Raw genomic sequence first — 12,350 nt, 5'->3', positions numbered from 1 at the left:
TATATAGGGATACATAGGGAAGGAGACCCGTGCAGTCAGGGAGGGCAGGATCCCTGTGAGCTCAGGCCAGCATCAGCACCTGCATTCCCCTGCAACACGCTGTGGGTCAGTCCGGGTTTAGGGAGACCACAGTTAAGGAGCCGAGTAGAAAGTGACGGAACCTAAATTGCAATGTAAGAACAAGGGAAAACACAGACACGAATATTTTGTGCTCCAGCAAATCTATTCGGAAATGACTAAATGACTAAGTCCTGGGGGAATGTGAAATACGGCACAAATTCCAAAGAACAAGTGTCTAGGATGACATATGCAGCTTACGCTTTTTGTTTAAACATGAATTTGTCAAAACAGAAAATTGTCACTGGGGCTGTGTGAACAAGGGTGGGAAGTGGCCTTGTGTTCCAGAAGCCACCACCCACAGCAGCAGCAGCAGCATGGTAGACACTGGTGCAGCAACTTGACATTCATGATTCTGTTCCCATCACAGCTAGATATGTCTGGAAACCCCGATTAGGGCAGGGACGGGAGGCATTGGGGCTAGGAACGGACCCTGCTCAGCACCAAGTCTTTGACAACAAAACCACGTGCAAATAGACAAAGAGGTACGTGACACCAAGTTGGTGCCAACGCTGTGTGTGCAGAGAGCGGACTGCCTTTGACGCTGACGACTGATGTAGTCTCTCCACGAGTCTGGTCACAAATCTGTCCCTAAATCATTTCGGCAGACAGCAGTTGACCAGTATAGAAGCATCTTGGGGCAGAGTCTGGTGGGAGTAAGAACGGCCACACACTCTGCAAGGAGTCTCCTGTGTGGGTGATTTTCACTCCCAAGCCCGTGTGCTGCTGGCTGGAGGCCCCTGCTACTGAGGAGTGCTAGGTTTTCTTTTCTGCTGGGGTCCCGGGCTCTGGCTTCTTCACCGCTGTCTGAACTTTGCTTTTCCCGATGCTTGGCCTCTTGGGTTTCTGGGTGTTGTTTTGAAGGGATTTCAACCCCAGCATTTTGCAGTACTTGTTACACTGGTGTAGTGCTTTAAACTGATCGATGAAGGTCATGGAACAGTTGCCTTTAAATCCTTTGTACCTGTAAATTTGTGGGGAAAGGAAATGGATTTTAAAACAGGGCACTTCACCAGTTTAGAAAGGAAATTTTGGACAAGTTCCCAGGTCCCCAAGTCTCCCTCTCCACCTGCAGATTCACAAGATCCATCAGGAAAGCTGGTTGAAAGCTTAGACCTCCAGGGCTCTTGACAGAATTTCTAAGGGTAGCAGAGTATCGCTGCTTGTTTTGTAGCTGGAAAGTGACCATGCATGTCTCCCTGCCAGCCACCAGAAAATCCCTGTGTTCCACATGCACTGACTCCAGGAACACTCCCTTAGAGCAGAACATGGCTGAACCAGAGTGAATGTGCACACCAGCCATACCCTCGCCCAAGACTGGCACCTTCCTGAAATGGTCTTCCCTCTCACCACAGATGAGCTCCCTTGAATGCCAAAGGAATTGGTACTTCATTGTGCATCACCCATAAATAAACACTTAGAAGAAGTCTGTTCATACACCTGCATGGCCCATCTTGCATTCACTTGGCCCCTGTCCATTGATACATTCTGCACACGGCCACCAGAGTGACCTCTACAACACGTGAGTCATGCCGTTACCCTGCTTAAAACTCCACTTCTGTTAAGATGAAGTCAAAGCTCCAACCCTGCCTGCAGTGCCCCTGGCTGGCCACTTCTCCCCACCCCTGACCTCCTCTCAGTCTTGGAAGTAACCACGCTGGTATCTCCCAAGAGTCTCTGCCCAGACCATTGCCTCTGCAAGGGATGGCCCTGCTCCCTTCTCTTTCCTTCCTGTCTTCAGTCCTCCACTTATTCTGCTTCCTCTAGCAAGCCTTCCTGACCTCAAAACCAAGTCACATTCCCAGCTGCAGGATCTCCAAAGGGAGCACCTCCACCTCACAGCACACTGACATGCACAATCTGACCTTGTCAGAGGAGGAGTTGCTTGATGTCTCTCCCTCCCCACACTGCAAACCCACGAGGGCAGAACAGAGGCCAGCCCCCTCTCCTCCCTGGTATGCCACCAACACCCGATCCAGGGCAACTCCACACACAGAGGATGGTCTAAAAACAAACTCCAGGGTGGCTGTTCAAAGAGTTTTTCCAATGTTCTCCTGCTGTCTTGTCTCTCATCTTTAAAATGGAAAAAATAGTAACACCTAGCCCGTAGGGTTGTCGAGAGGATGAAGTGAGAGAATCCATACAAACCACCCAGCTCAACGCCTGCCTCAACAAGACCCCAAAGCTCAGGGAATGAACAAATGGGAGGGCATCAAATTAAAAGGCTTCTACACAGCAGAGGAAACAATTAAGAATGTGAAGAGGGAGCCTATAGAATGGGAGAAAAATCTTTGCTAGCTACTCTTCTGATAGGTAATTAATATCAAGAATATATAAAGATCTCAAAAAACTTAACACCAAAAAGGCAAATAAGCAATTAAATGGGAACTCAACAGGCACTTCTCAAAAGAAGACATCCAAATGGCCAACAGATATATGAAAAAATGTTCAACAATTAGGGAAATGAAAGTCAAACCTACACTGAGATTTCATCTCACTCCATTTAGAAGGGCAGCCATCAAGAACACAGACAATAATAAATGCTGGAGAGGATGTAGAGAAAAAGGAACACCTTTACACTGTTGGTGGGATTGAAAATTAGTACAACCTCTGTGGAAATCAATAAAGAGACTTCTCCAAAGACTAAGAATGAAACCACCGTATGACCCATCTACACCACTCCTTGTATTTATCCTGAAGAATAAAGTCATCAAACTGTAGTGATATATACATTCCCATGTTTCTAGCAGCACAATTCACAGAGCCAAACTATGGAACCAGCCTAGGTGGTGGAACAGATAAAGAAATATGTATGTACAATGGAGTTTTATTCAGCCATATAGAAGAATGCAATTGTGTCACTTGCAGGAATATGGATGGAATTTGAGAGTATTATGTTAAGCTAAATAAGCTGAATGTTATTAATGAAAGTCATATGTTTTCTCTTCTATGTGGAAGCTAGAGAGAAAAAATAAAATTAAAAAAAAGGTGGGGGAATCTTATGAGAGGAGGAGGGGGAGGGGGAGGAGGAAGAGGAGGAGGAGGGTGAGCAGGAAGAGGAGGAACAACCAAGGGAAGAGGAAAAGGGAGGGTGAGGGGAAATACTGAGGAACAATATTGACCCAAATTGTGTTGTTATATTGTGTGCATGTATAAATATGTAACCATAAATCCCACTATTACATATAATTATAATGCACAAAAAAATCCACCTAGCTAAGTACATGACACATAGAGAAGATTCAGTTGCTATTGGCCTTCTTATAATCATCACTGTTATAAGCGATGCAGCTGCTGGGATCTCCCTGTGAAGGGATGTTGAAGTTGAGACTGGAGAATGAGGGATTTTCAGAGGAAAGGAGAGAAACAGGGTGTGCCTGGCCATTGACAACATTTGTACAGGGCCATTGACATAATTTTCAGGGCCCAGGGAAAAATGAAAAGATGAATTTCCTGTTCAAAACTTATGAAAAATTCCAGGAGAAAAATAACAGAGCATTAATCCAAACCCAGAACCCTTCTGCATGGGGGGCCTCGTGCCAGCACATGGCTGGCAGAACCATAAGGCTAGCTCTGCTGGGGTGAGAGTTCAGGCCATTTCTAACTACCAGAACCAGACACCAATTGGTAAGAAGCAGTCTGCAACCCTGGCACGATGTAGATGCGATGGCTGGTATGAAGAAGTCGGTGTCCGCACAGCTGGAATGAAGCGGGGTGGAACTGTGCTCTTCTCCTACCATCCAAGCTGCCCTTTATATGTGAAAGCTCTTTCCTTTCTAGAGCTACAGCTCCATCCTGACGTGCTTGCTATGAATCCTGCCTGCTAGGGCGTGCTCTGCCCTGGGGAGCCCATAGTCCATTTCTTTCTGAAAAATGACGTGGCCTCTATAAGTCAAGTTCATTTGTTGGGGGAAAAAAAGTCAAACAAAGACAGGAGTTGAATCTAGCAGAGTAGGGAAAATTCTCCTGCTAAGCATGTCATTTTTACATCTCTATCTTTCTCTGTAGGAGATTCCCAGAAAAGGTCGAAATGCCAGCCCTTCTGCTCTTCCTGAGCACGCCCTGGGGACACACGAGGCCAGCTGAGCCTGCTTGTCAGACACCATGGTAGCCTCTTCCCTTCTGCAGAGGCCTAATTGCTTCTCACCAATTCCCAAACATCTTAGACAAGCTGGGAATGTTATGGACAGCGACAGCCTCCCGGTTCAAGCACATCAAAAATAAGTCCTGGTCATTCATGTCAGGACTGCTTGGGGCTTTTAAACCTTCAAACATCTCATCTCTGCAAAAAAGCAAAGCAACTACTTTATGCTGTGGCCTTCCAGAAAGGTCACGGCTTCCTCCTTAAGCACTGCCTTGTGACTAGGTGCTAATGCTGGGTAACAAGCGAGCCCTTATCTAATGGTTCCAGCTCTGGACTGGAAAGAGCAGAGTTTGCTCAGAGGAGCATGACTTCTGGGTAGCCCAGAGAAGCACAGATCTCTTCCAGGAATCCAGCTCCTTCCTTTTCCTCTGCTTAAACTTTTGCCTTAGATCTTCAGAGAATGCTAATAGTAGACAGCAGAGATTCAACTCAGGGTTGACTGTAGATGACTATATATGGGTACAGTAAGGCCCAAGGGCCAAGGCAGCCCTTCCCTCTCCCAGCATCTAATTCACTGTGAGTCCCAGATGGAGTATAATCTCTCTGGAGCCCTCTGGGCTCCATGCGACAAAAAGGAATTCCTCCAATCTTGTCCCTGCATCTTCCTAGATTTTCCATGGAATTAGTGGTGCCTCCACAGACCATTACCTTTCCCGGGACATTGTGTTATATGCCCAGGACTCCTGTCCAGGGCAGGATTTTTCTATTAATATTCAAGACACAAATGAATGGATCCCAGCTTCATTCTCAGATACTTAGTTTTGCCCAGGGTGGGTTTTTATATCCATTTCAGTACATTTCTTTCTTTCTCTATAGTAGTCTGTTTTCTGTTGCTATAACAAAAACCTGAGGCTGGATACTTTATAAAGAAAAGAGATTGATTTGGTTGATGATTCTGGTGGCCAGAGGATTCATACATGGCATTGGCATCCTGTTAAGGATCTCCTGGCTGCATTATATTTTAATATAGGGAAGTTGAAGGAGAAATGGTTGGGTTTTGAAGGGGCCGAGTATGTGGGGTGGCCTTCCTATATAACAACCCACTCTCATGAGAACTAACTTATTCCATGAGACCAGCATTAATAGGGCCATGCGTCCACAACCTAATCACCTTCCCTAGGCCCTGTCTCTTAAGGATCCCACCTTCTCAACACCACCACACTAGAGACCACTTTTCAAAAAGGTGAACCTTTGGGGGACACACCCAAACTACATCCAAGCCAGTATGTTCCCCTTGTAATGTTGGACTTTCCATTTGGCCTCTCGGGTAACAGCAAACTTCTGTCTCACAGCTTTTGTGGATTTGTTTGTTTGGGGTTTTGGTGTTTGCTTCCCAGCCTCTACAGAATTGAGACTCTTTCTCCTTCACTTCATCTCTGCCTCAGCCAAGAGGTTGGGCCTCTGCTTTGACCTGTTGTTCTCTCAAAGCAGCAGCCATTGCCATGCTTCCCTGGGAGAAAAACAGAGTGAGGTTCTCATGTTTCTAGGCCAGTTAACCCCGGATTTATTCAAAGTTCAAGTTCGGCAAGCTCTCATCTACCCAAGCCATGGGAAACACAGTCCTCCTGCCTGGGGCCCACTTTGCACGCCACACATGCCATCTGCTGCCCTCGGGACTGGAGGTGACCACCGATCTGGACATTCATGACAGCTCTGTTACAAGGCCATCACTGCTCAAAGGCACACTGTTTTTCTTGCTGGAGAGATCACGGGGTTGAACGGCATCCCCCAAAGTCACGTACTTCCCAGAAGCTCAGAGTGTGCTCTTATCTAGAAATAATGCTGCAGATGTCATTGCTTCATATGAAGTCATCCTGGAATAGGCAGGGCCCTCAATCCAGTAAGACTGGCGTCTGTACCAGGAAGGATAGAGGCACATGAGAAGGCCACATGACGTGTGCGGCAGAGATTGGGGTGATGCGCCTACAAGCCAAGGAGCACTGAGGACTGGGCACCCATCAGAGGCTGGGAACAGGAAGGAACAGCTCTTCCTCACCCCTCCAGAAGGAACCAGCCCGCCAACACCTTGCTCTCAGACTTGTACCCTCCAGAACCGCAAGACCATAAATTCCTAATAAGTGAAGCCTTTAAACTTAAGAATCTAATACAATGAATTGAAGAGTGTGGATTTTGAAATTTTTTCCCCATATATTGCCATTTTTAGAAACCTGAGCTCTGCTGAATTGGACTAAGTTTAACTATCTTCAACCTCTGATTAGCATCGTTTCCTAACCCACCTCTGTTTGCTTGTTTAACTAGCCATCCTCTCAGAACCCCTGCAGTCGAACAATACATGTATTCCCAGCTGAGAGTGGTGCAGATTACCCAGAGATCTTGTTAAAATGCTGGTCTGAATCCAGTACATCTGGGTGCGGATTGAAGTTTTGCATTGCTAACAAGCTCAGAGTGGCCCAGGGCCTCACTTTGAGTCACAAGGACAGAAACTACTCAAAGTCTTGAGGGATCTCAAATCATTCCCATTTGACCTTGGAAAAAGGTCTTTACATTTAAAGCAGGACACAGGCACAACTTGCAGCCGGCATCAGACAACATAATCAAGTCACACTGATGTTCCACTTGAGGAAGAGGTAGGTAGGTGCCTGTTTCCACAGTCCTGTGCTCACTCAACCAAGTGTTGACACTTGCTTTGTGTTAGACGCTGTGTGAGACCATTTCTTGCTGGAAAGTGATTTTTCTCTCTTCTCACCCTGATAAAGGATGGCTCAGACTTGCACACTCACAAACAGCACCACTGGACCGTGCAGCTGGCTTTCCCCCAGTTGGTTTGCTCCAGGCTTCCCTCTGCAAGGGATTGCCTTCACACACAGCCAGAGTGGGAGGGGCGAGAGCCGGCTGCAGAGCTGCTCGATTCTGGCCATGGCAAGGAAAGCAACGTTCCTGAATGGATTCATAAAGGGCTCACTTTCAGAAAATTAAATAAGGCAAGAAAAATCTATATAGAAGGCCCCCATAAGTCAATAACCCTTTTAGAAGCAAGCTGGAAGCTGTTTAAAACAGTTTTAGTTCATATCCTTTCTGGAAAAAAAAATGAATATATAGGAAATGGCTACAAGGGCAAGGAATTCCATTTGAGGGAGCAGGTTAGGTAAAACAAAGCCCAACTTTGGTATCTGTGTGTGTGTGTGTGTGTGTGTGTGTGTGTGTACATACACAATATACTTTGGGTCTAGAATGTCCCTCTAAATCCCATGTGTTATAGGTTTGGCCCCTAGTCCATGGTACTGTTGGGAGGTTGTGTAACCATTAAGAGGTGGGGCCTAATGGAAAGATATTAGGTCATTGGGGACAGCCCTGGAAGTAGGTGTTGGAACCTCATCCCTTCCTGTCTCTCTTTGCTCCCCAGCTGTTAGGGGGTGAGCATCTTCTCTGCCACACACTCCCACCATAATATTCTGCCTCACCACAGGCCCAGAGGCCATCAACCATGGCCTGAAATCTACAAAACTGAGCCAAAATGAGTTTTCCTCTGTTTGAGTTGATTATCTCAGGTATTTTGTTATAGTAACAGAAAGTTAACTAACATTGTGTGTGTGTGTGTGTGTGTGTGTGTGTGTGTGTGTGTGTGTGTAGGATAAAGCCAGAGCTGGATTTGTGCATTGTAGGACAGATTGTCACTTATATAAGGAGAAAGATGAGAGAGGTCTCCCACTCTGAAAACATCTAGTAATTCCAGAAATTCCATCAATACCTTTCATTTCTTCATGTATATTGATTCACTCCTTCATTAAACAGGCACTAACTATATGTCAGACACTATAGGGGAACTAGAGGGGATCATTGAGCCATGTGGCTCTTTCCCAGACACTGCCATCTTGCAAGGCAGACAGACACACCAACTGGTAATGACAGTATTCTGTGATGAACTGCTATAGGACCCTAGAAGAAGATACAAATTTTCACACTTCCTCGTGGATTCTGAGAAAATTTCACAGCAGAACCATGATTCGGGGTTCATCTGGCTCAGCACCATCAGTTCACAGCATGCCCTCAGTAGGAGCAGCCGTTCTGAGGGGGGATAAGGTTGGAGGACCCTTGTGAATCAGCCATTTTTTTCCCCCTGTGAATTGGTTCTTCCTAAAAATATGTTGTAAGAAGCAAGAATCCCACCAGATGCTTTGAAAAAAAAATTCTGTGATGTAAATTCTGTGAGAAATGCATTGTAATGTAACCACATCTGTGTTTTTTAGAGAAGTTGTGTTATAAGAGTCTCTTTGGACGGGTGACCTTCAGCTACTAATCTCCACAAACTCCATGTGGACTTTAACAATTTAGATCTGAAGTGTCCCCAAAAGCTCATGTATGAGATAATGCAAGAATTTTTATAGATAAAAGATTCAGTAATAAGTGCCTTGACCTAATTAGTGGATTAATCCACTGATGTGGATTAACTGGGTAGTAATGGTAGACAGGAAAAGTCTGGCTGGGGGAAGCAGGTCCATGGGGGTTTGCCTTTTAGTTGATATTTTGTCCCTGGTGAGTGGAGTTCTTTGCTTCCTGATTGCTGTGTCTTGAGCTGCCTTCCTCTGCCACACCCTTCTACCATGATGTTCTGCCTCACCACCTCCAGCCTAGAGCTGTAGGGTCAGTCGACTGTAGACTGAACTCTCTTTTTTTTTTTTTTTTTGTATCAGTTATTGAACCCAGGGGTACTTAACCACTGAGCCACATCCCCAGCCCTTTTTATTTTTTTATTTTGAGACAGGGTCTCACCAAGTTGCTAAGTGGCTGAGGCTGGCTTTGAACTTGTCATCCTCCTGCCTTAGCTTCCTGAACTTCTGGGTGTATAAGATGTGCACCGCCACACCTGGTTAGACTGAACTTCTGAAAACATGAGCCAAGATAAACTTTGCCTCTTTATGTTGTTCTTTCAGTGTTTTAATCACAGTGGTGAAAAAAGCTGACTAAGACAGATACCAGTTCCGGCCCCACCATCCCTCCCTGGCCTGTCCAAGTAGGCTCTTAGTGTTTGGCCCTGGCTTCCTGCCTCATCCGGACAGTGGGTTCTCCCATGGTCACCCAGAGTGTGAATCAGATCAAGGGCAAGCAAGTGCTGGAATGTTCCATCTTCCTCAAAACCTGGGCTCACAGCTCCCTGTCGCTAGCTCCTGCCCACTCTCTGCCCTCATCATCCACGGCTCCTCCCTCAGCCTCAGTCTAAGCCACAGCCTGGGCTGCCTCCATGGAAACCATCGCTGGTCCTTTCTTCCCTCAGCTACCCAGCTGGAAAAAAAGCAGAACACTGTGAGTTTCCTCCTTTTGCAGAAACATGAGAGAAAGGAGGAAGGGGCACCCTGCCCGCTGGCGAGAACATCCTAGAATATCCCAGCACACAGCAGGGCTCCTGTTCTTGTTGCTGCTGAAGCACCCCCAGCCCAAGGGGAGCTCTATGATGGGAGCCTTGAGGAAGAAGAGCAGAGAGGGCCCCGGAGGGGGAAGGCAGCCATCAGCCCACTCTTGAGGTGGCACGTGTTCTGTCCCTGTGAATACGCAAGAAGCAGAGAGTCCACTCCTTGTCTGAAGCTGAGACTGGAACTGAGGGCAAAGAGCCAAGGAGGGGACAATGGAGGGAAGACAACCCTCAAATAAGCAGTCGGAGGGTCATCCATTGTTCCAAGCCCAGGGTGCTGGTTCCCAAGGTCACCCTCCTTCCACCTGCAGCAGGGAGCCTCTAGGGCCACAGACAGCGAGGGCCAGGGAGGGCCAGGGAGGGCCAGGGAGGAGGGTGCTGGAGCCCCTCAGACACAGACTGCTGGAGATGGCACCCCTCAGGAGAGCACCTGGCTGATGCCTGGACAGGGTAAGGGTGGGGGACAAGGCCACATTTCCAGGGTGTGGCTGGCTGGACAGTGCTGATGCCCAGCCTTCCTTACTGACAAGTTCCAAAGTCCTCAGGGAGACTGACCACTCCAGTCTCCCTGACCACTCCATTAGTCCCCTTCTTTCCTCCACAGCTCCTGCCCTTTTGCTTCCAGCAAGTGTCTGACTCCCTTACACACACACACACACACACACACCACCTCCTTTTCCAGCCCTTTCTTCTAGTGACAGATGTATTGAGTCCACCCCTCCTAGAAGCACCTTCCTCTTTGATCCCTGTCACCTGGCTCCCCCACCCTGCCCCACTGCACTTGGCTTTGACTGTTCCAAAGGCACTCTAATGTTTTGTTTTGTTTTTTAACATCTCTGGTCTTCACCCAGTCCTGTCTGCTCAGCTGCCCCTGTGCCCTCCTCTCAGCTCCCTCCTACTGTCTCCCAGCCTGTTTGCAAGGGGCAGACCTCAGTCTTCCCTCTTTCTTTCTGTTCAGCTTTGTCTCTGAAACCATATGTCAAATGACAAGAAGCCATCTGTGAGTCTCTTGCAACCTCAACTGGCACCTTCATGCAGTGCTTTCACTAGTCTGCCCAGCACCACCCCCTCTCACCAGAGCCTTTGTAAGGGTGTGACCTTGAAAATGACACTCCTTGTCTTCCCCTCTCCAAGTCAGTGTAGGCCCTTCCTCTCCCATATGCCGGTGACTTGGACTGGGTGAAGCAGCTGGGGGGCTTTTATCCCCACCATTTGCAGTCCCTGCTCAAGGACTCACAGCAGGCTGCCTGGCCCTGGGTGGAACTCTGGCCTGTGAATGTGAACCTCTGTCGGAACCTTCCCTCCCTTTCATCACTGGGAGGACCAGAACGGGGCAAGCAGAGGCCAGTAGAGCCTGCCTTCTCAAAACAACTGTCCCCCAGGTGTGCCTGCCTTGATATGTGGGCCTCTGTCACCTCCCCTGTGTCTTTCACGATTCTGTCCAGGCCTCCTGAATGTGCTTTCCATGTCAGGGACGCCTGACACTCGCCACACATCCTTAAGCTTCATCCATTTTTTCTTCCAAGGCTAGAAAGTCCCAAGCGCTGGCTGGTGGCCACACAGAGGGGCGTCCTTGGTGACTATTCATGTCCATCTTCTTTTGGTCATTGCTTACTGACTGGGAAGAATTCTGCTTAGAGTGGTGCTCTTTGTTTTACTCAACCCAGCAATATGAAACTGGATGGGTTTTTTCACTTTTTGTTTTTGTTTGTTATTGTTTTGTTTAGAGACTATGGAGGACAAAATATTGGCTCTGCTGCCCTCTGGTGGCTGAGTCCCTCTCCCACCTTCTCCCCAGATCTCAAGCACTGGGTTTTGCAAAATCCCCTCTGACCTGTGTGTGTTTGCTCGCCTCCTCGTTGCTTTAAAATGGTGTGGGGCTGGTTAGGGTAGGTTTTCAAGTTACCAGGAACTTCCCCTTGTTTCCCTTAAAGAACTGTAGGCGGCTGAGCAATTTCAAATCAGAAGCACATTAAAAGGTCCAGTCAGTATCATAGGTGTAGGTGGAAAATGGATTGCTGGGTGTCAAAACAGTCACACTCTGTCACTTGAAACTCTTGTACTCAACACTGCCAAAAGATGAAGGGTGTCAGATAGAGGTGATGTGCCTCTGGACACAAACATTATCTCCCACTCCCAGGAGAAATACGACCTGTGTCTGTCTTAAGGATCATACTACCTAGTAAAGTTGAATTAAAATGAGTAAGTCATGGCAGGTCCCTGTTTTCTTTTTGAGATGATAAGTAGCTTATGTACTCCCCAAATAGCATCACAACCTTGGACTTCATTAAACAAGAGAACAAGGCAGGTTGCATTTATTGGGGGGTCCGCTAGAGACGTGGTACAGATACATAGGGAATATTTTCTTTGACACAGACTCTGCTACTTGTGACGGGTCCACGCAGCAGAGGCCACACACCAACCTTCCATAGAACTCCACAGAACTAGCAGCTCCCCCTTTCTAAACTAAGCTCACGAGGACATGCTTGCCAGGTCCTTATTCACCCATCTCCTCTCCTGCACTCTCTGGAAGCCCTTTGCAGTCTGCCATTCTCTTCTCTGTCTTTCCCCTGTGCACTGGCATCCCACTGGGACATTTCTCATCCTGTCTTCAAAGTGCCTTTGAACTTAAACCCTTTCCAAATCTGTAGACACTGTTTTTGGACCATTTCATGGATTTGGCTTTCTTTGGAGAATTGCTTCAAGTCTCACCTCCCAGCA

General features: G+C 47.4%; 1 protein-coding gene across 1 annotated transcript in view; it reads right to left on the bottom strand.

Moving 5' to 3' along the window:
- Positions 1–204: 204 nt before the first annotated feature.
- Alpk2 (alpha kinase 2) overlaps positions 205–12,350 on the bottom strand; it is a 76,285-nt gene continuing 64,139 nt past the window's right edge. The window contains exon 10 of the mRNA XM_005323027.5: positions 205–1,081. Within this exon, the coding sequence (XP_005323084.2) occupies positions 874–1,081 (208 nt within the window). The 3' untranslated portion in view covers positions 205–873. The remainder of the gene's footprint in view (positions 1,082–12,350) is intronic.

This window comes from Ictidomys tridecemlineatus, chromosome 13 (assembly GCF_052094955.1).
Source record: "Ictidomys tridecemlineatus isolate mIctTri1 chromosome 13, mIctTri1.hap1, whole genome shotgun sequence".
Classification (NCBI taxonomy): domain Eukaryota; kingdom Metazoa; phylum Chordata; class Mammalia; order Rodentia; family Sciuridae; genus Ictidomys; species Ictidomys tridecemlineatus.
This window is presented reverse-complemented; position numbering and strand designations above follow the sequence as displayed.